At 30.8% G+C, this 27,864-nt stretch overlaps 2 protein-coding genes across 2 annotated transcripts in view; both read right to left on the reverse strand.

Annotated features, from left to right (window-relative positions):
• The window catches only part of Mctp (multiple C2 domain and transmembrane region protein), an 80,910-nt gene that overhangs the window by 19,321 nt on the left and 33,725 nt on the right, over nucleotides 1-27,864 (reverse strand). The gene's annotated exons all lie outside the window — the stretch shown is intronic.
• On the reverse strand, nucleotides 1,276-26,225 carry LOC148284439 (uncharacterized). Its single transcript, XM_088240317.1, has 3 exons — nucleotides 26,064-26,225; nucleotides 3,556-4,308; nucleotides 1,276-1,605 (listed from the first exon to the last, which is right to left on the reverse strand). The coding sequence occupies exons 2-3, from the start codon at nucleotides 4,152-4,154 to the stop codon at nucleotides 1,371-1,373; spliced, it is 834 nt and encodes a 277-aa protein (XP_088096443.1). The 5' UTR covers nucleotides 4,155-4,308; nucleotides 26,064-26,225; the 3' UTR covers nucleotides 1,276-1,370.

A 27,864-nucleotide genomic window follows, 5' to 3' on the forward strand; every position in this document is an offset into this window, starting at 1 on the left:
TCTTGCACGCGGTAAAAATGAGAGCATTTAACTGTCCGGCGAAGTATCTCGTAAATGTATAAAAAAAAACAATAAAAATGAACTACTTTGAACTAGGTACGTCACAAGTTCTTCCGAATAATTCGAATCTTTAAAAAAAACACGCACTATCCTGAATTCAAACTAAAAATATTAACTCTTTTTTTCTATGATATATTTTGTTGCCCTTTAATTATAAGGAATATTTTGTTTTTTTTATATTTTTTATTTCCCTTTTCAATTACTATAAAATAAAAAAGTATAAGCATAAAAAGTATATTAAACCTGTCTATTTATTATAGGAGAAAAAATTCATAAACATTTTTTGTATACCCACGAACAGGCCATGCGTTTGAGTGATTTTTTTGTTTACTATTTTTACTGTTAATATGTATTTCATTGCTTTGTAATTATCCTTTATTTTTTTAATACTCCGTTTTACCTCTTATGTATATTGTAAAAAACAAAAAAAATATGTAAAATATACAAAAATAACTCCCAGACTAGAACTTGTGGAGTAATTTAAAAGCTACAAAACTTTAAAAAATCTGGATATGATTTTGTACTTACCGAGTTGTGACATAAAGTGGTAAAAAAAATAATTAAACCGCTCTCATGTAAAGTTGAAGAATATCAAGTGCGTCATTGTTCAACGATCATAACGAGATGTCTTCTATAAAGGGTTTGCTGGGTTAGAAATAATACGAAAATTCCGATAAAGCATTAAAGCTATTTCGCTAGCGAAAATAACGATTAGTGGGAACATTTTTCAGATTTGCGCTGTGCGAATTATTCATAGTAATTTGATCATTCGCGATTTTTTTTATAAGTAATTTTTCCAACAGAGATGAAGCTAAACTTTATTATTATTGTGGATAATTTATAAAGAGCCATTTTTGTAAGAACCACCTCAAGAGCGCTGTACAATGAACGTCCCAACACGTCTTGCAGCTATATTGTGATCCAAGGTTCTCATTTCTAATTATTATTTATTATTATAACTAATGCAAAGTAAAATAGATACTTACTTAAATAGAACAAAATATATATGCTATGAATAAATTAATGTCGATACTAGTCTTCAATTTGTAAAAGGGAATAAAACAAGAAAAAAAAGGAAACGTTTCTTCAGACATGATTTAAGCAAGGATGCTGTCGAAACATATTAAATAGTGGATGCCCATGTCTTTGTCAGAAATTATGGATGGGAATTGAGGGTACTTCGAGAAAGTTCACGAAGAGGTTAGCCATTATCGGATAAGTCTAATAAAACGGTAGAATTATGGAGTAGAGTGAAAGTAAACCATTTGGTATTCAAAAACAAGATATGTAATACAATACTTTAAGTCTTCTTATGTATTACACAAGAAACACATCAGCACTAAACATAATAAAATATAAATAATAAAACTCATTACCCTGTGAACCATATCACTCTTTTCTTTTATCTTTGGGAACCTGTTTCCTAATTTTTCTAGCAGCTCACACGGCAGCGGTAGATGGCCTGTTGTTTGGCACGCAGAAACCAACTCGGAAGAGGAAGGACTTCCAGCAATTATTTCCCCCTTCTCTTGGTGACATTCCGATCTGGCCAACACCAAACTCAAAATTATTCCCAGCGACAAAAGAAATATAGCGTGATCGAGAATTAGATGGTGAATTTCTTGGCAGATCATAAAATTCTTTATTGAATTTGCGGTTGGCTTTTGTAATGATCGTAAAAGAACGGACCAATCCGCGTACAGCTACCACAAAATAATATATTATTTATCGGACATCAGTTTAGCTATTTATTGAATTTAAATGCGTTGTATGTAACGACTTTGGATCGTTTTCAAAATTTTTCCGTAGATCAAATAAAAACAAATAAATGCTAAAGTTCACGATGTGCTTCAAAAATCATGTTTGGCAGCATTTTATATCGAATATATTTGTTCCCTGTCAAATGTCTTTAAAGGGTTTATGATCGTTCAAATTTTAAACAAGTGCCACGACCTAACGTCTTTATAATGCAAAAATTGATAGATCGCGGAGTACGTAAATAATTTCAGGAGGGATTTTTCTCTGAGTCAACACAGTCGAACCTGGATATTAGACCAGGACGTTTTTATATTATAAAGAGATCTCTCTTATATCCATTATTTCTTTTACATAGGTATACAAACATAACCAGGGCTGGTATTCCGAACGCGTTTACAGCGCGCTATAATGCGTATTTAGTACGTAAAAACGCGCTATACCGCGCTATAATTTCGTTTGGAATACCAGCCCAGGGCTGGTATTCCGAATGCGTTTACAGCGCGCTATAATGTGTATTTAGTACGTAAAAACGCGCTATACCGCGCTATAACTTCGTTTGGAATACCAGCCCTGGTTTCCTATACCTATTATGTATGTGCTACTATGTATATATGTACAGGAGGTACAAAAAAACGAAAGTACATGACATACGCCTGTATTAGTGTAAAGTGGTGCATAAAGAGATACACATACATACATCATGTAAATTGTACTTAGGTTCTGTGAATTTGATAAAACAACCTGTCAGAACTTTTCAGTACGTGCACAAGCAGTGACGCTGCGGCTATATTTGCAAACCAAACACTCTTTTATAGTGGTCAGTTCAGATAGAATGACTCTCTTAAACCGTTTTTTTCCGCTCTCTTTTACAGAGGTTTTCGGGGGTAAAATGACGGGACCTTAAGCAAGCTCTCTTTTAAAGAGGTTTTTCTTTTGTTCAGGTCTTTTATATCCAGGTTCGACCGTAATTAAACAACCTCGCTCTATCAAATTACTGTTGACTTAAAAAGGATCTCTCAGCTAGTTATTGATTATCCTACCTCTATGTAATTATTTTAAACAGAAAAAAATGTGAAAAGATAGCAATTTTAAGATAATTATGCGCCAAATTGAAAAAGTACAACAAGAAGCGAGTTATGCAAAGAAAATAAGAGGTATGAACAAGAAAATGAGCAGAATAAGTAATTAAATCGTTTGTTAACAGCCTGATGAGGTCAGATTAGATTAGATGAAAATAACTTAATACCTGTTATTTATAAGCCTAAGTCTTGTCTTCAAATAACATAAATTAAATAAGATACACGGCAATTGGTTTATAAATGTAGTGATCTTATGAATCACATAGGAAAGATGATGAAGTATGGATAAAATATGTTGCTGACTTCCCGTACCTAGATTAAACTGTATTTTTGTTTGAAATCATAGTTAAAAATTTAACTCGAGAATTGCTTCCTAAAAAGTTCGTATGCATTCAAACCACAAATTAAAAGAAAACCAACAATATTTAGTTTATGAAATGTGATTCTGCCGCGGGTTTGCATGCAATTGGTCCAGAAAATATGTTTTTAAGATGGCTTATTAAATTTCAAAAGTTGAAGATGAAAAACAAAGACCTAAAATTTACGCCTACTTATAAATAATGTTTACATTTTGACATTTAGGCCGTGGCACAATCGTCTTAATAACCAGTCACATGTTGATTTAATTAACTTTAAATTAGTAACAAAAACAACTTACAACTTGCTGACTTCAGACGTATCAGAAATAATGGCATCATCTTCAGCTACAGCGCTTTTAGTTTCAAAATCAGAAGGCACCTCAGCTAAAGATTCGTCAGATCCAAACTCTTTACAGATAACATTCAACTTATCTTCTTCGTCTCTTTTCGCGAGTTCATCGTCATTTGAAAACAATTCCTTCTTCAACAGGCTGATCTCACTTTTGGATAACTTCATTACGTTGTCGCTTTCGTCTCCCAAGTGTGTGGGCCTTTTTAACATCTGTTTGAGAATTTTTATCTTGGCCGATAATCTGAGTTTTCTCCACGAGTCTTCGACAGGCAGACTCGGAATATACTCGAGGGAGGAACATCTTTCGACTATGACGTCAGGTTTGGTTGTATCTTTTGGGTGAATGGTTTCGATGCTTCCGGATTTTTTGAGGCTCTCGCTTTTGGTCAGATGTGACACAAATTTGTTGACTTTCGGTGAAGAGATATGTTCCACAGTTTCTTGTAGATCTTCGTAAATATCTTCTACTCTCGCTTGTATTTTGTCGTGGATTCTAGATATCTTGTTTTTGACTCGTTGCATTTTACTTTCGTCATTCTCCGCCATGTTTCGTGTTATGTTTTCTTCCGCTTCCAAGAAGGCGAAGCGTGGGAGGGAACATTCGAACAGCAAACACTACACTTTGCTTACATTTAGTTTGTTTAGGTAATTAGCACTTTGCGGATAACTTTTTTCGGATTAACAGTTCCGATAACAGACGCTATATACGAACAGCGAATAATAATATTATTTTTAAGATTCTTTGAAATGATTGCCTTAAAATTAGCATTAAAAATAATATACACTGGAACCTTGTTTTACACGGTTTCGAAATAACATGGTCCGGAAATTTTATTAAAAAAAAACAAAATTTAGCAATGCGTAATAGTAATATAATTATTATATTATTCGTTATTAGAATGCCCTACATCGATTTTCTACTTACTTGGCGCAGTGCCGTGCAATTCTAAACTGCCGTAACTCGAAAAATCCACTTTCGAGAAAAACGCGAAAAACTTTTCAAACAACTAAATTGCAAAGGTATTGATTAAAACTTTTTTTTTTTTAAATTTATAAGAAAGTTATGGATGATGACGATCAATTGAGAGAAAAAAGGACGTAATATAAGTCATTAAAAAAAAAAGGAACAGTTTTTTTAAATTTGCATCAGTTACTGCAGACAAAAAGTTGCCTAAAACTAGTTGCAATGCAATATTAAAAGTTTATATTGCAAAAAAGAAACAACTTTTGGTGACTTATTATGTTTACCGCTTTAAGTGGAGTATTTTATAAAGTTTACTGCGTTTTAGTTCATTTTTGGAAAAACCTGATAGCAAATACTTCTTCTGAGTATTAGCAGTTTGAATCAAAACTCACATTAAATAAAATAAAACATAGTTTATTTATCAAAATATGATGTAAAAAATATTTTTAAAAAAACACGATTTTTACAAATAAAAATATTTAACGTAATCGAGGTAAAAATATTTCAAAAACGCATTTTAGTTAGTATTTTTATCCAACAATATTTGAGTATGCCCAAATGCTTGCAGACTGGCTGGATTTCCTCCCTAGGGAGTTATTCATATTTAAATTTATTCTTCAGCCGGATGGATTTCACCCGCGTGATGGAGGTTTCAGCTCCTTTACTTCACAAAAGTCAACAGATGGAAGCGTTAAGGAAATGTGGATGTTCAAACAAAAGTTAAGAAAATGATTCAACGTCGAGATATCATGACAATTGATCAAAGAATCAAATTCAATGTTACTAATGAAATAAACAAAATTATTAAAGGAATAGTATCGAGATATTTTCAAAATAAACTAAAAAATAATGAGTTCTTTCATAGAAACTATGCAACAAGAGGTTCTAAAAATTTAAGACTGGAAAAGAAATCAAAAGCAATGTCCCAGAACTGCCTTATGTACAAGGGAATACAATTATTTGAGGAAATGCCAGAAAGCATAAAAAATTAAATAAATGTAAATATATTTAAAATTAAATGTAAAAAGTATATATGTGTAAAATATTAGGTGATATAAAGTGTAAATAGTGAATATAATTAATGAAAATGTACATATGAAACAGTGAATATTATAAATTAGGATATTAAGTGTATAATAGTGTATAATAGCGATAAATAATTTTAGATTAAGTATAGATGTAAATTTTTTGTTGTATATATATATTAGACTATGTTAATTATAGAACTAAATAAATAAAAAAAACATAGGCAGAATGGTATATGTTACACAGTGTGTAAAGTGGCCACTCAAACCAGCCAATGACAGGTCATAAGCGCTGTAAATGCCTAGACTTCCATATTCCCTACTCAAAAATGTTTTCCCTCTCTGTTGAAATAAATTAAAATATTTTTATCGTTTATGGAGTAAAAACTTGATGTTTCCACATGGGTAGGCATTTAATTTACAACCTTCCAGTTGCCGTAGCGAAAAAAGAGTTGTCTATAGTTATAGTAAATTAAATACTTATTACAAATCAATAAATTACTCAATAACCACAAAACATGAATTACGGCGGTTTAGGCTCTGCACGGCAATATATTTTTTAAATAATTTTGTTTTATTTAAATAAATATTTGTGTTCTTATGAGTACCCAAATATTTAGTTTTGAGTGACATTTTCAACGAGTTGTAAATTACTCACTACAAGAAGATGTAATCAAGTTGGGATATAGTGGGATTCGAACCACGGACCTTTGAGCTGTGAGTCCGAGACACTAGCCACGGGACCACAAACAGATATATATTGTAGAATTCAGTAATGAGCAATTTTTAAATTATTGATTCTTTAAATATTTCTTAAGCTAATAAATATGTAGATGCATTTTCTAATACGTTAAACGAGTTTACTAATAGATGGTCTTTCCATTTTAAGTTTTGGTCTATGTATACAACAAGATATTTAAATTTGTTGTATCAAGTACTGAAAATGGTAGATTCCAGTTACTTTTGTAGCATTTGCTTTGGTCGTTCATTATTTTTATTTCTTTATCTAAATATTTTCATTAATAAAAATGAGATACTTATATGTATGATACTCAGTGAATAATCTTTGTTACAATTTTTTTAAATACACCGATAACATGTGATATTCAAGAAAAAAAAAAAGATACAATAAACAGCAAACAATTAATTTATTTTAAATCCCGAATTTATTTTTATCCTAGGAGAAAGCATTGTTCTTTTTTTAGTATATTTTTTTACACGGTACTGTTTGAGGAACACATCCCCTATATTTAAAGTCTATGTTTTTCAGAGGATTTGTTTTTAAAATTCAATTAAATTATTAGGGTGAGTGAACAATAAAATGTTTGGAAAAAAAGTTTGAAATTGAATTAATTTTTACGTTTTGAAGGCCGTGTTTTCTGCGTGACCCGACCATTTTCTACGTGTATTTGTAGGACCGAGCATTGTTCCGAGACATTGTCACGGAGATAGACGGACAGGCTATCTCCACGGAATAATGATTACCCCCGCCATCAAACGCGGCCGCATTGTACGGAACGCACACGAACAGAACATTACGACAATAGCGAATCGTTCGACGTGTACGTATCGCTCCCGCGCATTTTTTCTCCTGAAAATGGCGGCATAAAAACAAGTTATTGAATCCGCCTTTTAACTATTCCAATACATCTTGGTGTAAAATAAATGATATTTTTCGTGAACTCGCTCGTAATAAACGCCGTCGTGTATTCATTTTCGCAGCGCTCACGCGGGAACTGCGACTGAATTTTCATATTGTCCCAGCGTTCAATCCTGCGCGGTCGAGCTATTCACGGAGCTGGGACAAGACAATATTATCATATTTATTGTATTTATTTATTTTAAAGAAACAAACAGTCGACAATGATATAAACTGATTTGGCTTTATTTTATGTTTTTTTTTTAATGTTTTGTATATTTTTTTGTATTGCTGTTGTTTTTCTGAATCAACAAAAAAAAATCATGAATCATATTTTTCTGCATAACAGAATTTATATGAAATAAAAAGCAACAGAATTTTGAGAAAAAAAATAATTGAGTAAGCAAGAAAAATAAACGCATTTAATTGATTTTCCTTGTGAAGATATTTGTGCTGGTTGAGTTAGCCGGCGACATTGTCTAACTAAATTTGAGTTGTATCAAATTCAACACTGTCTTCATCTTCAGATAAAGCATCTATCACATCAGCGGAAGTAGAAAGACTCTTATACCAATGATGGAATTCTTCGGGAATTACTCCTTTTTTGCATAACTTTAACAAGTCAGATATATTTACTTCAATGAAAACTGGCTAAACTCACAAAGTACTTGTTTTTACTTGCAATAAAAACTTTGGATGTGATATTGTTTTAGTAACGAAAACCAGACAAGACACTTAACCGTTTTTCCTTGTATATTCATTATTTAAAACATAAACTTTGATTGAAAAATAATCACTTAAAATCATTTGAGTGATTTCATTTGTAAAGATTTGAGAAGAAATGCTATATATACGTTTTTACTCGCCCTACAATTGTCTGAAACTCAGTTAATGGCGGTAATAGCATTTAATCGATTATACCTATAGATAGAGGATAAAAATTTAAAGTCAATGGTATTCATAACTCAAATATGCCAAAAACGTAGTTAACCGGTTTTCCTTGTATACCCACGATTTAATTTATGAGTTGTAAAACACATATTTCTTATCCTTCTGTTTGGATTTTATATTATTTAATAATATTTTTTAATCCATTTTTTTTTCTTTCTGTTTTTTTTTATGAATTAATAATATTATACAAAAATATCATCAAACTGTAAAATATTATTTGCTTATATTTAAGTACATTTAATTAATTACCATCGAATTTACGCAAGCGTGTGGGTTTTTTTATCAAAGTTATTGTAAGGCTTCGTTTTGTAATATTTGTTTAAATTTTCTTGTTTTGATAAAAATAATATGCTGCTATAGTTGATGTGCGGTTCGATTGTTATGTCTTAAACAATTTTGCATGAATCCACATAAACAAATTTATTTATTTATATATAAGCCCAATGGGAATTTTTTAGGACATACGTATACATAGAAAATGATTATATAAGCAATTAGAAAGACACAATGGTATATGGTAGATTTGGTGGGAGTGGAAGCGGGAGAGAGGTGTTATAATTTAATATGATTTAGTGATCGTTTGAAAGAAGAAAACTTGCCATCAAAGAAATCAAGACTGGTATGTTTGTTGGCAGACCTAAAAATTCTGGGCATAGGGGAATGAAAACTATAGTTAGTTCTATGGTTATCGGTCTGAAAAAGTAAATTTTGTCTGGGGTTTCTAGTTGGGATATTTAATTTGATTAAGTTCAGCAGTTCAGGCGCATCAAAAAGTGAGTTAAGAATTTTAAATAGGACTAGAAGGTAGGATTTATTTCGACGGTCTTCAAGAAAAAATATGCTTTATACAGATGTATTTAATCTAGTTTCTAACTCATTAAACGTATATTGGTTTCTGAATAAGCCCGACCTCCAGCCTATCTTTTTTTTTAAATCGACGTTGAACTCATTCAATATTTTTGATGTAAACATCATAATGTGGAGACCAGATAACATACGAATATTCTAGGTGCAAGCGAAATAGGGAACAGAGGAGAGTTTTAAGGGTATTGATATTTTTGAAGTCAGCTGTGCTTCTGTTAATACATCCAAGGAGTTTTAAGGATTTATTGAAAACATGTTCAATATGAATTGTAAAAGAAAGTTTAGTGTCAAGTATAATACCTAAATCTCGTATAGAAGACACAGATCCTAATATTTCACGTTCAGTGAGTAGTCGTATATGATTGGATTTTTCAGACGAAAAACTCTCATAGACTTGCACTTACTTAGATTGAGATGTAGATTATTGGATGAGCACCAGGTGCTAAAAGACAGTAAATTAGATCGTAATAAATAAAATTTTCTGATTCTTTTTAAAAAAGTTTTTTTTCAAAATTGAAAATATTAACTGTATTAAATTATATCGTTGCGCGGGCCAATATATTGCCATAAAAGTCTAAGGATTTTATGGATAAGAATATTTATAATATTTTTAAATATCCAAAAAATAGTTCAAAATAAAACATTCTATATTTCCCACAATACACGTTTCTAGAGACATACCAATCAGAAGAAGTGTTATGTTTCGTGAACTTAAAGTTTAAAGTATGAGGTTTTAATTTTCAAAGCAAAATTATTTGGCAAAGAAACGCGTAGTAGATACAGAGTATTTCTGACGTGTTTGTGAGATATCGAATTTACTTTGGCGTTACATTTGACGCATATGCCAATAAGTCGTTAAAATTTAATTCTCTAATTTTTGCCGCGCGCAAGAAAACATTTTTTGTATCCAATTTCCCGTAGGGCTGAAGTTCCTCATTCCATGATTTACTTTCATACTTAGGACTAAAACCCCTTTGTGCACTGCCAGTTTTGCTTCTGACATATTTTATCAGCAATTACTACTGTGCTTATTGCGGCGTTCATCTTGTTGCCCGCATTTAATTTCGTTTCAACATCTTTTTCTACTCTTCCATTTCTTGAAAACATACTTCCTAGGTACACAATTTTTTCTGTTTGTTCAAAACGTTCATTGTTCACATTTATTACTCAGTAACCTCACTTCCCCTTTCGAATACCATAACTTTTGACTAACGTTCGTTCATCACCGATTTGCTCTCCAGGCATACATCATACATTCTAGAGACTAATTGTTGCAAATTCCCCTTGCTGCTTGCTAAAAGAACTGTATCTTCAGTGTACAACAAACAGCTTACTGCAATTTTCCCATAAATCCCTACATTTTATCTCTTTCATTATCCATGTACAGATTAAACAACCATGGTGACATTACACATCCCTGTATTACGCCCATTGAGATCGCAATCCGCAAGGTTTTATATGATTTTATTATATTTAATATGCATTCAACAAATAAATAAATTTCAATTAAACAAGTTTTGAATCACTGTAAGTCTGCCGTAATTGCGAGTCAATTAAAATAGTGTTTATTATGTGTTCATATTTTTAGAAATTTATTGCTGATAGACGTATGAGAAATTCGTTTAATTAAACCTTGAAGCAATTCAAAGAATTGCATTGATTATTGAAAAATAAGGTCCTGTTTGTATCGTGAGACACGATAATACATACAAACATACTTGCCTAATTATGAAATAATATAAAAATTCAGCCGAAAGGTCTTTTTCATTGCACAATAAAAATCCACCCGGCACGATAAAAAAATAGATATTTATCGTATCATAATTAATTTATGAAATTATTATTTTTTTAATAGCAAGTAAACACACAAACCAGTACACTATAAAGCCGACTAATCTCCGCTCTTATTCTGTCGAGGTTGAGGAAATGCGGATGTTAATTAGTAAAATTGGAAAATAGGGAAATATATTTCCCTATTTTATTTATTGTTTTTCTAGGATTAGTACAGTTAATCAGGTTTTGAAATCCTCCAATTTATTTATATAAAAGCCCAAAGGGCATTTTGAAGGACATATTTATACATAGAAAATTATTATAGAAGAAAGTAGAAAGACACAATGGTATATTGTAGACTTGGTGGGAGTGGAAGCGGGAAAGAGGTGTTAATAATTGTATTTGATTCAGTGATCGCATGAAAGAAGACAACTTGTTATCAAAGAAATCAAGACTGGTATGTTTGTTGGCAGACCTATGAATTCTGGGCATGGGGGAATGAAAACCATAGTTAGTTCTATGGTTGTCGGTATGAAATAGTAAGTTTTGTCTGAGGTTTCTAGTTGGGATATTGAATTTTATTGAGCTCAGTAGTTCAGGAGCATCAGAGAGTGATTTAAGAATTTGAAATAGGACTAGAAGGTCGGATTTATTTTGACGGTTTTGAAGAGAAGATATATTTAAGCTAGTTTCTAACTTATTACACGTATTTTGGTCTCTGGATAAGCACAACCTCCAGCCTATCTTTCTCAAAAATCGATGTTGAACTGATTCGAAATTCTTTATGTGAACATCATAATACGGAGACCAGATAACAGAGAAATACTCTAGGTGCGGGGAACTCGGGAACAGAAGAAAGTTTTAAGGGTATTGATATTTTTGAAGTCAGTTGTGCTTCTGTCAGTAAATCCAAGGAGTTTTAAGGATTTATTGATAACATGTTCGATATGAATTGTAAAAGAAAGTTTAGTGTCAAGTATAATACCTAAATCTCGTATACTAGACACAGATACTAATATTTCATCGTTTTGTGAGTAGTCTTTTATGATTGGATTTTCCAGACGAAAAAATCTCATAACCTTGCACCAACTTAAGTTGAGATGTAGATTATTGGATGAGCACCAGGTGCTAAAAGACAGTAAATCAGATTGTAATAGTGGACAATCGGAAGGGTTGTCAATCTGTTTGAAAATCTTAGTGTCGCCAGCGAACAGCCAAATTGATGAAGTAAGAAAAACATTTTTTTAGATCATTGATGAATTGATTGAATAGCAAAGGAGCAAGATGAACACCCTGTGGTACACTTGAAGATATATTAATGCTGTTTGAGATGAAATTATTTACCCTTACAAACTGTTTCCTTTCACTGAGATATGACTTACTTGAAGAACGATAAAAATAGATTACGAATTCCAAACGTAGACAGTTTGGTCAACAGTATTTGATGATCGACCTTGTCAAAAGCTTTGGAAAAATTGGTATAAATCACATCAAATTGTTTATTTTTCTCCAGACCCCTTAATTTTTTTTTTTTTTTTTTTTGCACCACAACAGGCCAGGAGGCCTAATTACAGTGGTGAATTACATCACAGAGCACCCAGGCTTGAGAAAAATCACATTTTAATTTTTGTGTTCTCACCGGGAATCGAACCCAGAACCTTCCGGGCGTGAGTCAAGCGTCTTGACCACTACACCACGGAGGCCGCCATGGTATCGGTAAAAGACAAGAGATTTATCGTCATGTAACAAAAAAATGATCAAGATACGCTGCAATTGGTGTACTAATGCAGTGTCCTATGCACTACTAGGTCCGAAAAGGGAATGATGATGATGATGATGATGTATGAACTTTAATTAATTTATGTATATTTTTTGCACTGAATTATAAGGGTTTCTTTAAAATTCCTAAAGTTTCTCTAAATTGTTAATTATTCAACGATTACATTTTAATCTTCAGAAAATTTATGTATCAAGGTAATTTATTTGAAAAAAGCGTTGGATATTTAACCTTGTGTTACTTTTTATCATAGATAACCAACAGTTGTTACCTATGTAGGTAGTTTAGTAAAAATCGATAAACAAAGGTATGTACTAATGTAAACAATCAATTGTAAAAGCAAATTTTACCATCTCGTATGACACATTGTGTATTCTGTGGCATTTTATCTACTAAATGATATACACGAGTAAGGAATAAAGTCCTTCGTGTGAGAAAAAGTATAAAAATTGGAAAATTGTTTTCAGCCGTTGCCTAGTGGGTAAATTGGCGTGTTTTCCCTCTATGTTGCAACAAATTTAGACCATTTCAATGAGTTTATTTGTTAAAATATCACTTCAATTTTTATAGTCCATCGGCCGTCGGAATACATTATCATTATTTTAATTTAGTCCATCGTCCGTCGGCATATATTATTTATTTATACTTTTACATTGTTTGTATTCTTTTTTTGTACAAAAGAATGTTTCCTCACTGGGGTGTCCCGTGCCGAGGAAAACATTTTACAAAATGTAAAACATGCATAAGATTAGCTATTTAACAAAGTTAACATAATAATGACAATACAAAAACGTAATTAATAACCTAATTATCATTAACATAATAAGTAATATAAAACTAAAATAATCATCAAAAACATAACCAATTTATATCCAATTTATATAGACCAATAGAACAAATTTCATAAACAGTACACACATTCCTGTTTGGCTTGATCCACTCATCGATCCGTGCGCAACTCACCTCCACTATCCATTTCTTAATAGCAATTTTATATTGTGAGAACTAACTAATTGTCCTTATGGATAATGGAAGTAGATTGTACACTTTAACCGAGTAGTAGGTTATAATCCTCTTTGACAGAAGGTTGTATTTATTTTTTTGCAGCATCAGGGTGGAGTATCTAGTAACTCTTGTATTTGTAACGGAAGGTAGAGAATAATGTGTACGTGCGTATAGTAACAAAGCTTTTACATAAAATTGTTTTATAGATTTTACATGAAGATTTTCAAATATATCGAGGGAGCTAGTTTTGATTGGGACTCTTAAGATGATTTATTATTAGTCCTTTTAAATTCTACAACAATAGATCGTTTCTTTTATTTTTTATTAGATGATCCTGTTAAGGATTCTTTTGTGATAAAAATAATAGGTCGTGTGACTGTGGTATTTAGGAAGGTTTCAAAATGTGTCTCACTTCAGTCTCAAAACTCTGTATGCTTGTTGACTACTGTCTGGCGGTAGATTCACCGACTTAAAATATTGCAAAATTACTCGCCAATTGTTAGGCAAATATTAGTTATAGATTATGCAGATGCATGTTACCCAGATGCCAATTCTGAACAGCTTGATAAGTTGGAACGATTGAAGAATGTCTTTATACGTTATATCTTTAATCATCGCGAATTTTACCACATACCAAAATTCTCTTGAAAGAGTCCAAAAAAAATTCTTACGGTATATAAATTTTAAACTCACAAAAACTACAAATCAGTCATGAATTTCTAAATTACGATTTTTTACTAAAAACATTAAATTTGTTAAAACTTAACGATAGAAGAAAAATTATAGACCTTTTAAATGTATTCAAAATTGTAAATTGAATATGGAATTGCCCTGAACTATTATCTCTCATCAACTTCAGGGTGCCTGGAAAAACGACTAGACAGGTGCCACCGTTTTGTAGCAACAATTCACGGACAGTGTATACTTGTAATGCCGTATTAAACAGACTTCATGAACTCGGCAATAAATATTCACACGTTTCTGATATATTTTGTTTAGGGTATTGTTCGTATAGAACAAACCTTTTGAACTTTTTCAAAGATGGTGAATGGTAATTATATTTATTTATTCATGTATTTCATAATATATACAGTTTTTTGTTCACTTTGCCCAGCTGTATGAAACAGTACTTATGATTTTCTTGTTGTATTACTGTAAAATGTTTTATTATTTAATTTAGTTTTTTACATTTATTCTTGAATTGTTTAAACTTTCTACTGAATATGCTGTAAATTTTTTAGGTTAATTTTTGAAATATAAATCTTGTATAATTTTTATGTTGAATTTTTTTTTTAAATCTTGGGTATAAGGAAATTTATGTTTTAAAAAAAAAAAAAAAAAATAAGCCAAATATGTTTGTTTTATAAATTTTTCTAAAAGGCAGATTTGCCGTTTATGTTAATAAAATAAAATAACTAAATACCGCATGTAACTACATTTGTTCAGTATCAGGCATAGAAAAAACACTTACATTCTATGACTTCTTCACAGTATTTTTAATAATCCCACTTCACATGTTTATCTGAGAGAAATTTTCCAACCTCTATCACATGGACTATACCTTCGTTTTAATAACGAGAAAACCCTTTGAATACCCATTCGCCACTCTATTTTTTTGCCTCCTCTTTCACAGTAGCAGCTGCGCGATTGTGGAATAATCTAGCTACTAATGACATTTACATTTGAAATGTAACTTTACATTTTTCGTTTCTCCTTTATCTTTCCTTCCCATCACACCCCTCCTTTCTTCATAGTATTGTGTAAATTTTTAATTTGTTTTCGTTTCAAATTTTGTATGAAATTATAAGATTCTGTATTAATACCGAGAATAAATACACATGCTCTTATTTTTTTCCAACTAAATGGTTTGGGTAGGTAGGAAGAAATTGCCATATAGGCAACATTGTCAATAAAGGCGAGGGATGATGTTCCCTTTGCCGTGTGATACTGGACCTTCCTCACGTCACTTGCCACCTCCGTAGACACGGACCCGCGTCTGTCCCCCTCTTAGCCAAGTGGATGTCTTCCCACATATCAAATCTTAGTTTTATTTTTTGCGACGTCTACGTTAGTGCTAGACTTCAAGAACTAAATTCCACTCATCATTATTTTCGCCATTGATCGTGTTTCCAAAAATAATAAAATTGTGTAACACTAATAACAAAGTTTTATTTTTTGTTAATAATTTTATAACTGGTTACACAAATTTTATATTGTTTGTCTTTTTTAGACTTTCTAATTTGCAAATAAATCAACTTGTTTTAAATTCTATACAGGGTGTTCTTTAAACCCTGTCACATCCGAAACCACGATGATCAGTATGAGCAAGAAGACATATTGGCACATTAAAATATTTTTTTAGAACAAATAAAATTAAAAAAAAAAAAATATTAAAAAAAGCAAATGGTTGCTTACTTCTGCAGTTGCGAAACGAGGAGGGGGAAGGGGGGGAGTCAGATACTGCGCCGCGCTCCCCTCACTTCTCCCCTACAGAAGTAAGCAACCATTTGTTTGTTCAAATATTTTATTTTCAAAAATTTTCTTTGATCTATTTTTTTTTTTTTAAATGCTAATATGTCTTCTTGTCCATACTGATCATCGTGGTTTCGGATGTGACAGGGTTTAAAGAACACCCTGTATATTACTTACAATTCTACTAGTATGTATATTTAACTGTATTTTATACTAATATACAAAAGTTTATAAGTGCCGTTTTTAAATAATAGTAAAAAAAAAAAAAAAAGATTTTTAACTTATTTGAATAAGTTTCAGTTAAAACTAAAACTGAACTCAAAATTCAGTTTCCGTTTTCCGACAGTCGGTGACTAATTATTAGTATGGCCCACAATTTGAGAAGCTTTCCCATACAAAGTAAATGAACCTCAGGAGACCTACTTCCAAAAATAGAAAAATATCGAGCGCTTGGAAAATTGTGAATATTTTAAAATAGTTCAATATTCGGGTTATGTTCTAATTAGTTATTTATGCTTAACAAGATTACCTTTTGATTTAATCGGCAATAGATGCAACTCAACTTGGGTACAAAACCATTTTTTTTTATTATTTTTTATTTAACTTTTTTACATAATGTTATTTTACATTGGCGGGCTTATTGCCAAATGGCAATTTCTTCCAACCAACCAATAAAATAAAAGTTTTTTTTTTATAATTCAAGTTACAGAACATATTCAATAGAAAAAAAAGATTAAAAAGTTAAAAATACATAAAAATAGAAATAAACGCATTTGTTTATAAATTACTTTAAATTAAAACTATTACTCAATTCCTTCGCGGATTGAAATAATTTAATCAAATACCTTCCAAAATAAAAAGTAATAAAACTCTAATATAATTCAAAGCAAAAATAAAGGATTATATCGCCTCCTCTGTTAAGGGTGCCATAAGTAAATAAAACGTGTTTTAAAGTAAGCATGACATTTACAGAACACTAGAGTACAATATACCAAAAATGTATAATATGCTTCCATTAAATTTTTAAAAATCAAAAAAACTTATAAGGTTCAAGAGTATGCTGAAAATCTGGATTTTAGAACGTGTTTTTTTATATTGAAATTTTTTGTGTTTTTCTTTTTTATTTTGACAATTTTTTTTTACTTGTAACGTATTTTCGATGCACATGCGAAAACATTTTTTTTTTATAGTAATAAGAGTTTTTATGTGTTATAGAATTTAAGAGATAAGATTATGTATATATATTAGAACTTAACTATAAGCACTTGCTGACGAACTGTATTTTACGCAGTTCAGTAGGACTTGATAATTTGTATTTTAACTTATTTTTGTTTTTGATAAATAAATAAAATAAAATAAACTATGTCTCTTGGGTCTAAAGGGCCAATGCTGGATTTTTTTATTGTAGAGAGTTGATCACATACTACGATTACCGATAAAAATGTTATGTTAGGATTTTGTTATTTACATTGTGTTTTGTAATATAAATAATATAGATGTACATAAATACCTTGTTTTTAAAACTGTCTGAATATTTGTTAATTATGTTTGTTTTTTATGTTAGTCTTCTTTGTTTATTCTCAAATGTAATTTCAAATAACTAAATTGTTAAGTGTCCTCGGCACGGGAAACCCCAGTAAGGTCACATTATTTTTATTATTAATTATAGTTTGTAAGCGAAAAATATGAATTAATAAATAAATAAATAAATGGATTTAGAATTATAAATTGTATTTAAAAAATCCAAATGGATATTGTGGAGAAATGTTTTCATACATAAATATAAAAAAGAAATTCAATAAAAACACGTTCGTAGAAAAACGCGACGTGTTTAGCCTTGGTTGTTGTAACGTCAAGATTCGTGAAATTGTTCTACACAAATTTCAATGGCAGAAACAAATAAACATGAATCGTGACGTATTAGGGGCGTGGCCAATGGAATCACCGTTTTTGCGGCAATTCAAAATTTCAAATTTAAAAGTATTTTTTATGCTACTATTAATTAGCAAAAAAAAAATTTTTTTACTGAACAGTATTTCATAAACCTTTATTACTTTAAAAAGGTTTTTAAAAAAACGTGATATTTCCCTATTAAAAAATACACATGTTTTAAAGATTTGTTATATACACATTAATATGTGTTAGTGTTTTTTTTTATTGAAAATAGTTTTTAGCACCTCGAACAGTTTATTATAACGTCACAAAATAGCTGTAAAATGACAAGTTTTGTGATTTACGACGTTGGCCCTTTTAGACCCAAGGTACATAATTAATGGCTTATATCTAAAAGTGCCAATGTCGTAAATAGCAATATTAAAACAGAGACATTTTACAATCTTGAGTCGTTATAATGAACTTTTGGACGTGTTTGAAATGAGCAATTATAAAAAAAACATTACAACATATAATATGTATGTGTATGTAAAATAGTTATAAACGTATTTGAAAAAAATATTTATTTTTAAAAAATACAAAAAAACTTTGATTGGCTCTTCCGGAAAGTTTTTTTTTTATTTGAAAATTTATTTATAAACCCTTACGGATTATTACATTCATTTTACATAAAATAATATATACATTTTTCATTTATACTCTGTTGTTCAAAATAATATTTTTTACATCTTTTGAAAAGTTTGTCTGAGTCTTTTGTTTAGTTTTGTCCGGTAGTTTATTGTATAATTTCAGTCCCTGGTTCTTTAGTCTTGATTGTCCTAGTCTTGTTTTAGAAAGTTGTATATGGTATTTGTCTGATATTCTCGTATTATGTCCACGTTGACTACAATTTTTTACAAGTTTAAGTTCTTCGTTTACAATTACATTAGTGGCTAATTTATGGATAAATTTTAATGATTCTAGTTGAAAGAGTTCAGTTATATTTAATTGCTTAGTTTGTTTAAAAAGTTCTCTAGTTGCAGTTAAATAGGGAAGGTCATATACTAACTTTAATATTTTATTTTGTTGTATTTGTAGTCTGTTTATATCATTTTGATATACTGCTCCCCATAGTAGTTGCGTATAACATATTTGAGTTTTTACATAGGCTTCATACATTAGATTTTTTTCCGTTTTTGGAATAAAATTTTTGATTAAAAAAAAAGACTCGATAATGTCGCCACTTTGCTAATTAAATTGTTGATATGAATTGTCCATGTTAATTGTCTGTCTATTGTTAGTCCTAAGTATTTAACATGTTCAATTCCAGTAAGTCGTTCATTATTTATGTAAGCATCTACTTAATGACTTTTTTTTCTAGTTTCAAAATGGATAATATTGCATTTTTTTTCATTAAGTGTAAGTAAGTTTGTGTTTGTCCATTTAGTTAACATAGTTAGGTCTTTGTTTATGTCATTGTTTGTTAATACGTCGTTGTTACATGTCGCTTGATAACTTTCCTTTCCACCGTCGATATATTTATTAGTTTTACAAGTACAGATGGATTTTTTTTAAGCTGGCGCGTTCGCAATACTTACACAAACGCATTGTGTAGTATCTGTGAATAAGCTCATGGTATTACATCGCCCGGCATACGCATAATGAAAATAATCTCTGTCTCTCTCGCGCTCAGACGCGCTTATGAGCGCGACATAGAAACAACATTTTTTTAACATATAAAGACCAATTAAGTTTTCATAAATTAAAAAGATATAAACATTAAATGTGACAAAAAAATAAAAAATCAATAAGAATTTTAAGTGAGAAAAGAATAATTGTTGACATTTGCGTTTTCCACGGAGGTAATAAATTGAAATAAATAAAAATACCGAATGTACACGAATGTAGTTGCTAATGATTAGGTAATAAAATATATTTGTTTTGTTTATTTAACTTTTTGTACATAATGTTATTTGTACATTGGCGGGCTTATTGCCAGGTGCCAATTTCTTCCAACCAACCAATAAAATAAAAGTTTTATTCAATATTCGATAGAAAAAAAATAAATTAAAAAGCTAAAAATATATAAAAATAAACGTATTTTTTTATAAATTACCTTAAATCAAAACTATTACTCAATGGGAAAAAGGAAAAAAGAGGAAAGGGGAAAAAAGAAAGGAGGAGAGATTAAGGAAGAGAAAGGAGATGTTTCTTCAGACGTGATTTAAACAGAGATAATGTAGTAACATATTTGATGGTGGATGGAAGATGATTCCACAGTCGAGCCGCCTAGACACTATACGAGTTAGAGAAGAAAGAGGAATTGTGGGTGGGTATTAAGAGAGTGCCTTGAGAATTAGAACGAAGAGGTAAACCATGAACTGATAAGCGTTGAAATTTTTCACGCAGGTATATAGGAGCGTTAGGACTATGAAGTACATTCAACAGAAGTGAGAGGGAGTGGTAGTCTCTCCGCTGTTTAATTTTGAGCCATTTCAGTTGCCTACGATAATCAGAAATGTGGTCATATTTCCTATGACCAAAAATGTACCTTATGCATGTATTCTGAAGTCGTTCAAGTTTATCGAGTTGCTCACAGTTTAAATCAGTCATGGAAACATCAGCGTAATCTAGAATGGGTAGTTGTAATGCTTGTACGAGGGTGCATTTAGTATTAATGGGTAAGAATTTTTGCAACCTTCTAAGTGAGTGTAGACTGAAAAATATTTTGCGGCTTAATTCATTAGTATGATCTCGCCAGCAGAGATGTTCATCCATTTGTACTCCTAGATTTTTTACGAATTTCCTGTATTGAATATTGGTACCATTGACAATAAGAGGATTAAGTGAAGATACGTCTAGCTTACTAAGCAATCTTTGACTACCCGCAAACATAATTATATACAGAGGATGCTTCTGCGTTCGTCTGAATTTCACTGCGATTCTTAATAGTAAAAGTAAAATTGTATGTATTCGATGTATGTGTATTCATTGATGGATTAAAAACATTAGTTTATAAATACATATTTTCATTTAATCTAATCATGTATAGGTCGATTATCTAATGCTGGCGCTATCGCAAAACTTACACAAAAACCTTTTTAATCTACCGAATGTTGATTTTTAAAATCTTGATATTATTTGAAATGTTTTCAAACATATTTTTCGGATTAGAGCGAAAAAAACAATCACTTAAGAAACCGTCATATATTTATTTATTTTTAAACAAGCATGTTTTTAATTTAATATTTTTTGTCATTATAATAGTAATTAATACAGTGTAATAAAAATACACAGTAAAAATTACTTTGAATAAAATATGTACTCAAACTTATTGATAAACAATAAAGATAACGCAATTGGTTAAAATTTAATATAACCTTCTTTAAATCAACATTCTGTAGATTTAAAATGCGTTTGTGTGAGTTTTGCGAACGCGCCAGCTTTAGTTAAATAACCAGTCGGTAGGTACTGCTTATCGTCCAAATTCACACGGTACGGTAAAATTAGGGCAGATAGACATTACTTATTATTTACATTTATTTTTATTTATTCATATAAAGACGCATATTACATAAAAATAATAACGTATCTCTAACTATATGAGGCCAAGAGGCCGGTGTTGAGTTGGGATACAACAAAATAGAAAGTGAAAGCATGCATATTTTGAATTACATATACACACACCCTCACACAATATATATATATATATATTTATATATATATATATATATATATATATATATATATATACTAACCCTTGCTAACATGCACATTAAGAAAACTGATTCACTAAAGCAAGTAATTAGCATAAATATTATTATGTTACAATAAAAGTTATCATCAAATTGTATCGTAATTGAGACACATTTATTATACATATTTTTACCGACATATTGAAACGATCGTATAAATTCTATAATGTGTTTTGATTTTACGAGAAAATAAAATAAAATATGACATAAAAAAATTGTACGAGTATACCTACGTATTACCTACTAACATACATTTTTTTAAATAAAAAAAGCTGAACATTTTTTTTATATATTTATTTATTTTATTTGGGATTTTTACAGTTATTACATGGAAAACAAGTAGAAATATTACAATATTTGAGTTTGTCCAAATGTTCGTAGACAAAAAGACTGGATTTCACCCCCTCAGGAGTCATTAAGATTAACAAATTACAACAGGGACGGAGAATACATTAAATAAGGGAATATGAAAGTCTAGGCATTTACAGAGCTTATGACCTGTCATGTGTTATGTGGGTGTGAAATATTGGTTCTAAACATGGACATAATATGATAATATAAGAACGATATCACATACAGCATTCCAAAACGATACAAGGACAATCGAGACTAATAAATCAGAGACTGAAATTATACAATAAACTACCAGACAAAACTAAACAAAAGACTCAGACAAACTTTTCAAAAGATGTAAAAAATATAATTATCAACAACGGAGAGTAAATAAAACATTATGTATTATTTTTGTAACATGAATTTAATAATCCGTAAGGGTTAATAAATAAATTATCAAATAAAAAAAGGTGGTTCGACATTGCATTATTTTGCTATGGGAAGTTAAGTTAAGTTACAAAGTTCGAATCGGGTTGTGGTCTCGTGGTTAGTGTGTCGGACTAATGGCTCAAAGGTCCGTCCATGGTTCGCACCCCACTCAACCCTAACTTGATTCCCATTTTAAAATAGTGAGTTATTTACTACATCTCGTTTATTTACTAATTGGGTAAATGAACGTAAATATTTCTTTAACAAAAAGTATAATGGATACTTACTAAAATTAAACAAGCAATGTGTTGTAAATAATTTGATATTTATGTTAGTCTTCAATTTGAAAAGGGGAATATAAGTAGAGAAAAAAGGAAATGTTTCTTCAGAAGTGATTTAAACAAAGATGCTGTCGAAACATATTAAATAGTGGATAGCCATGTGTTTGCAAAGAGATAGAAATTATGGATTGGAATTGAGGGTGCTTTGAGATCGTAAACGAAGAGGCAAGCACGAACGTAAAGCAAATATTTATTATTATAGCTAAAAAATAAAATAAACAAAACAACTTTGTTTTTAACCACTAACTTTTTTTTTCCACCGACCGGTTTCAAAGCAAACAAGCAAATATTTATTTTTACTAAAAAAAATCATGTATCTTAAATTTTATCTGCATCGTAAAATTAAGTTTTCTGCATGAAAAATAGACTATGAATACAATTATAGGTTACCGACGAAGGTATAAATTAAATTTTCATATAAATATACACATTTTCGTACGTAAATATCGACTTTACTTTATATCGTAAAGATGGATAGTAAACTCTCCTATCATGAACACATTGATAATATTGTAAACCAATCTCTCAAACTTCTCGGTTTTATCAATAGAATGACGGCGGGCTTCAAAAATATGAATACCTTCAAAACTCTTTATTGCTCACTAGTTCGACCCCATCTAGAATACGCTTCTCCTATTTGGTCTCCATTCTAACGTAAAAATGGCATGTTTCAATAAAAAATTATAAAAGCGCCATCTGTAAATAATTAGTTTCATATTTTCGTTCAGAATCACCGTAAGAAGAAATATGTGTTAAACAACTTAAAAATTAAATATATGTAGGTACATTGTTATTATTAGAGCACACACAAGAATATGTTTTTGTGTGCCTTATTTCAAGATTTAAAATATAAGTAAATAAAATATGTAGTGTCAGCTTAGTTAGAATGTAATTTTAAGCTCAGAATTTTAAAGCGCCCTTGAGTTGATTCACAAAAATAACGCTATATAAATCAGCCAAATATAATTATTTCATTAGTGATGGCATCAAAAAGCTGCAGTGAAATTGAATGATGAATTGACATCGGATAAAAACATATGTCGAGGAGTCCGGCAAGGATGCATTCTGTCTCCTCTCTTTTTTAATATGTACTCGGAAGGCATTTTTAGAGATGCGCTAAATGAACTAACAAACGGCATTAGCATAAATGGACAAATTATAAACAATATCCGATACGCGGATGATACTGTCTTTCTAGCAGATAGTATGGAAAGCCTGCAGCTATTATTGGACAAAGTTCACACGGCAAGTTTGAATAAAGAGCTAGAGATGAATATTTCCCAGAATAAATGTGTGGTTATTCGGAAAAAGCCACAAACTTTCCCGATGACTTTAAAACTTAGAGCGCAGGGTATCGAGCAAGTTCATCAATATCAATATTTAGGATGCTGGCTGAATGATAAATGGGATCACTCGCGAGAGATCAAAGTCAGAATACAGATGGTGCGAGACTGCTTCTTCAGGATGCGTGACCGTCTTTGCAGTAGAGACTTTAATTTAGACCTCCGAATGCGCATTGCTCGATGTTACGTCGTCTCAGTACTTTTTTACGGCGTCGAAAAGTGGACACTCACGCAAAACACTTCAAAAAAGATCGAAGCCTTTGAAATGTGGTGCTACAGGAGGATATTTAAAATCTCCAGGGTGGATAGAGTCCGAAACGATGATGTTCTCCGACGGATGGAAAAAGATAAAGAGGTACTGAAGACCATAAAGAAAAGAACTTTTGAATAGGTACTCCTGAACGCCATCAAAACACAAACGTCAACTTATAAAAAAGGCAATTTGTATGTAAATTTTTAACTAAACAATATAGCGTTCATTAAAATTTAAACATTTGACCATCTAGAACATTACGGACGCTAAATTTTCCGACGCGACAAGTACAGTGGTATTGTTTAGAATTTAGAACTAACGCGGATGCTCGTACGACTTATATGTATGACACATGCAAAACATTAGGTATTATTTTCTACTGTAGATAAATATTATGTATTTAGTGAAGCGCATAACCGTTAAGGACAAACGATTTTTTATAATCGAATTATTCGGTAATATTCGGAATCATAAAAAATAACGAGATATTATTTGAATAAAAATTAAACATTTAATACAGATTCTTTAAAACAAGACTTTTCAGGTATGTTTTGAAAACGATTCATATATAATTAGTACATCAAAAAATAAATAAAGCTTAAGCTTAAGTAAAACAAATTAACCACTAAAATACAACAAATTAATATGAAATTCTAGTCATATTTAAAATTCTAAACTCACTCTTTGATGCGCCTGAACTACTGAGCACAATAAAATTAAATATCTAAACTAGAAACCTCAGACAAAATTTATTATTTCATAACGGTAACCATATAACCAACTACGGTTTTCATTCCCTTATGCCCAGAATTCTTAGGTCTGCCAACAAACATACCAGTCTTGATTTCTTTGATAATAAGTTGTCTTCTTTCAAACGATCACTGAATTAAATTTAATTATAAATACCTCTCCCCCGCTTCCACTCCCACCAAGCCTACCATTTACCAATGTGTCTTTCTACTTTCCTTAATAATAATTTTCTATGTATAAATATGTCCTTAAAATGCCCATTGGGCGTATATATAAATAAATAAACAAAAGCAGTGGTCCACTCGAACCGTTACGATATTCGATTAAGAGAAAATTCTTTCAGAAAAGTAGCTTTAATCTTTTAAATCTGATAAATCTCAAAAAAAGACCGTATAATTTTAGGTTATGCCACTTTAAGACTTTCAAAATGGAGTTTATAAAGTTGAAATAAAAGGAGGAATTTGAAAAAAAAAACATATTTGAAAGAAAAATTATGAATGAAGCGAGAGGAATAAAGATACAGAGAACTCAACAAATACCTAAAGATTTCATATTAATCTCTCAGAATACTTTTTTTTCTTGAGCAATAATAAAGTGATAATTATTTTGTGATTATTTTCATAAATAAGAATCTCGCAAAGGTTTAATATGGTCGTAGCAAATTATTAAATTTATCGAATAACATAAGCAGAGGTAAGGTAAGTTGAATTTAGTACCGAGGGGGTAATTGCGTTTCTTTTGTGATTCGATTATATCCGGCATTCGATAATGGGCATTCCTAGTACATACAAAGGTAACAAACACATCATCACGAATAACGCACAAAATGCACCGAACTGTCAGATCTAAACAACTTTTAGATCAGTTGTTGCGGGTAATAACTTTCGAAATTGCGTAATTTGCACACACGCCATACTTGCAAATGCGGTTTGCCGCAAAACTGTGAGATTATTCGTGAAGCAAACGCAGAAATAACAAATACAAAGGTAGGCAGCACAAAAAGAAAAGTGTTCGGGTTTCCCACGGACGCCGGACGAGACGTGAGACTCCGACGGAACGCGGCCGGTAACTAGCTGGTAGATTGCGAATGGAAATTGAAACATCTTGTTGATTGCTCACCGGATTAGCGGTTCTCAAATGTTTTTTTCCGAACAACACTATTATCTAAATTTATCGTAATAGAAAGTTAAAAGAAATTGAAAATGGAATATCATAAAATTCAAAATTAAAAAAATAATATATTAATTTCAAATGAATTGTTAAAATATTTTAAATATCATAAGCTTTTCTGCTCTCACAAATTTAAAATATTTATTTTTTTAACACTATACAGGAATATAGGAATTGTGGATAGGTATAAAGAGAGTGCCTTGAGAATTAAAACGAAGAGGTAAACCATGAACTGATAAGCGTTGAAATTTTTAACGCAGGTATATAGGAGAGTTAGGACTTAGTTTAGGTATTAGTAGTGGAAGTAGTAAAACTTTATTAGTTTATTGAATAAAAAAATCAGGAACACTAGTTTGATATTCGTTGTCTCAATACATAATAAATCGTTGACTAATTTGTCAAAATAATTATTGTAATAATATTGTGTTTCATGTTATATTAAAGAATGACTGTACGAGTATACCCACAATGATACATACATATAATATATAATGTAATATGCTAATGATGTTCTCAATATTGTAAGCTGATACCTATTCCGATTATTGATTCTAATTTGTATCAATTAATATGATTGAAATAAATATGTTTATTGACTTTGACACTGAAACGACACGCAGTTTAACCTTCCATGGAAAACGCTAACCATTTAAAAAGATAAATTTGCACATTTTTTTTATATATGGAAAAAATAAAACAAAAAACGTTTTTATGAATAACCCAAACATTTCGGCGTATGTATAGCCTGTGAGCTCGCCAATACATGACAGATGACATTAACATAACCATAGAAAAACATAGCAGTTAAGCTCTCAGAAGTAAAGCAACGTGAATGCAGCAATGCTTGAACTACATGTCAATAATATTCTAATAATAAATAATATTATTTGGCCATACGGAACTTTAAAGCACACCTTGGTTTAATTACTAATAGTATTTTATCGGTAAGGTAGGTGTATTTTAAAAAAATGTTGCGTACCTGAAAAAAGCACAAATAATTATGTTTTTGTAAATGATGTCAGTAGCGACACTCAGAGAGTGGCTTTGTGACGTTTTGACATTTTTTATAAGAAATTCATGGCGTAGCCGAAATACTGTTATAAAAACGAGGATATTTTTGTTGATTGACGTTAGCAGGCGCTACCCAGGGACGACTTTGTGACGTGAGAAATTATTTTAAAAAAGAGATTCATGGCGTAGCCGAAATATTGTAATTAAAACGAGGATGTTTTTGTTGATTGACGTTAGCAGGCGCTACCCAGGGGCGACTTTGTGACGTGAGAAATTATTTTAAAAAAGAGATTTATGGCGTAGCCGAAATATTGTAATTAAAACGAGGATGTTTTTGTTGATTGACGTTAGCAGGCGCTACCCAGGGGCGACTTCATGACGTGATGAAATTATTAATTTAAATATTTTTTTTCATTTTACATAGCGTAGCCGAGATAAGAAATTGCGTGGTGTTTCGAAATTTAACCGTGTAGGTAGCCGCCTAGTAACAATATTATTTTTGTATTTGTATAACTCCTGTTTTATAATG

The sequence above is a fragment of the Micrasema longulum genome, unplaced genomic scaffold (assembly GCF_059751315.1).
Source record: "Micrasema longulum isolate JH-2025_06_02 unplaced genomic scaffold, ASM5975131v1 h1tg000120l, whole genome shotgun sequence".
Taxonomy (NCBI): Eukaryota; Metazoa; Arthropoda; class Insecta; order Trichoptera; family Brachycentridae; genus Micrasema; species Micrasema longulum.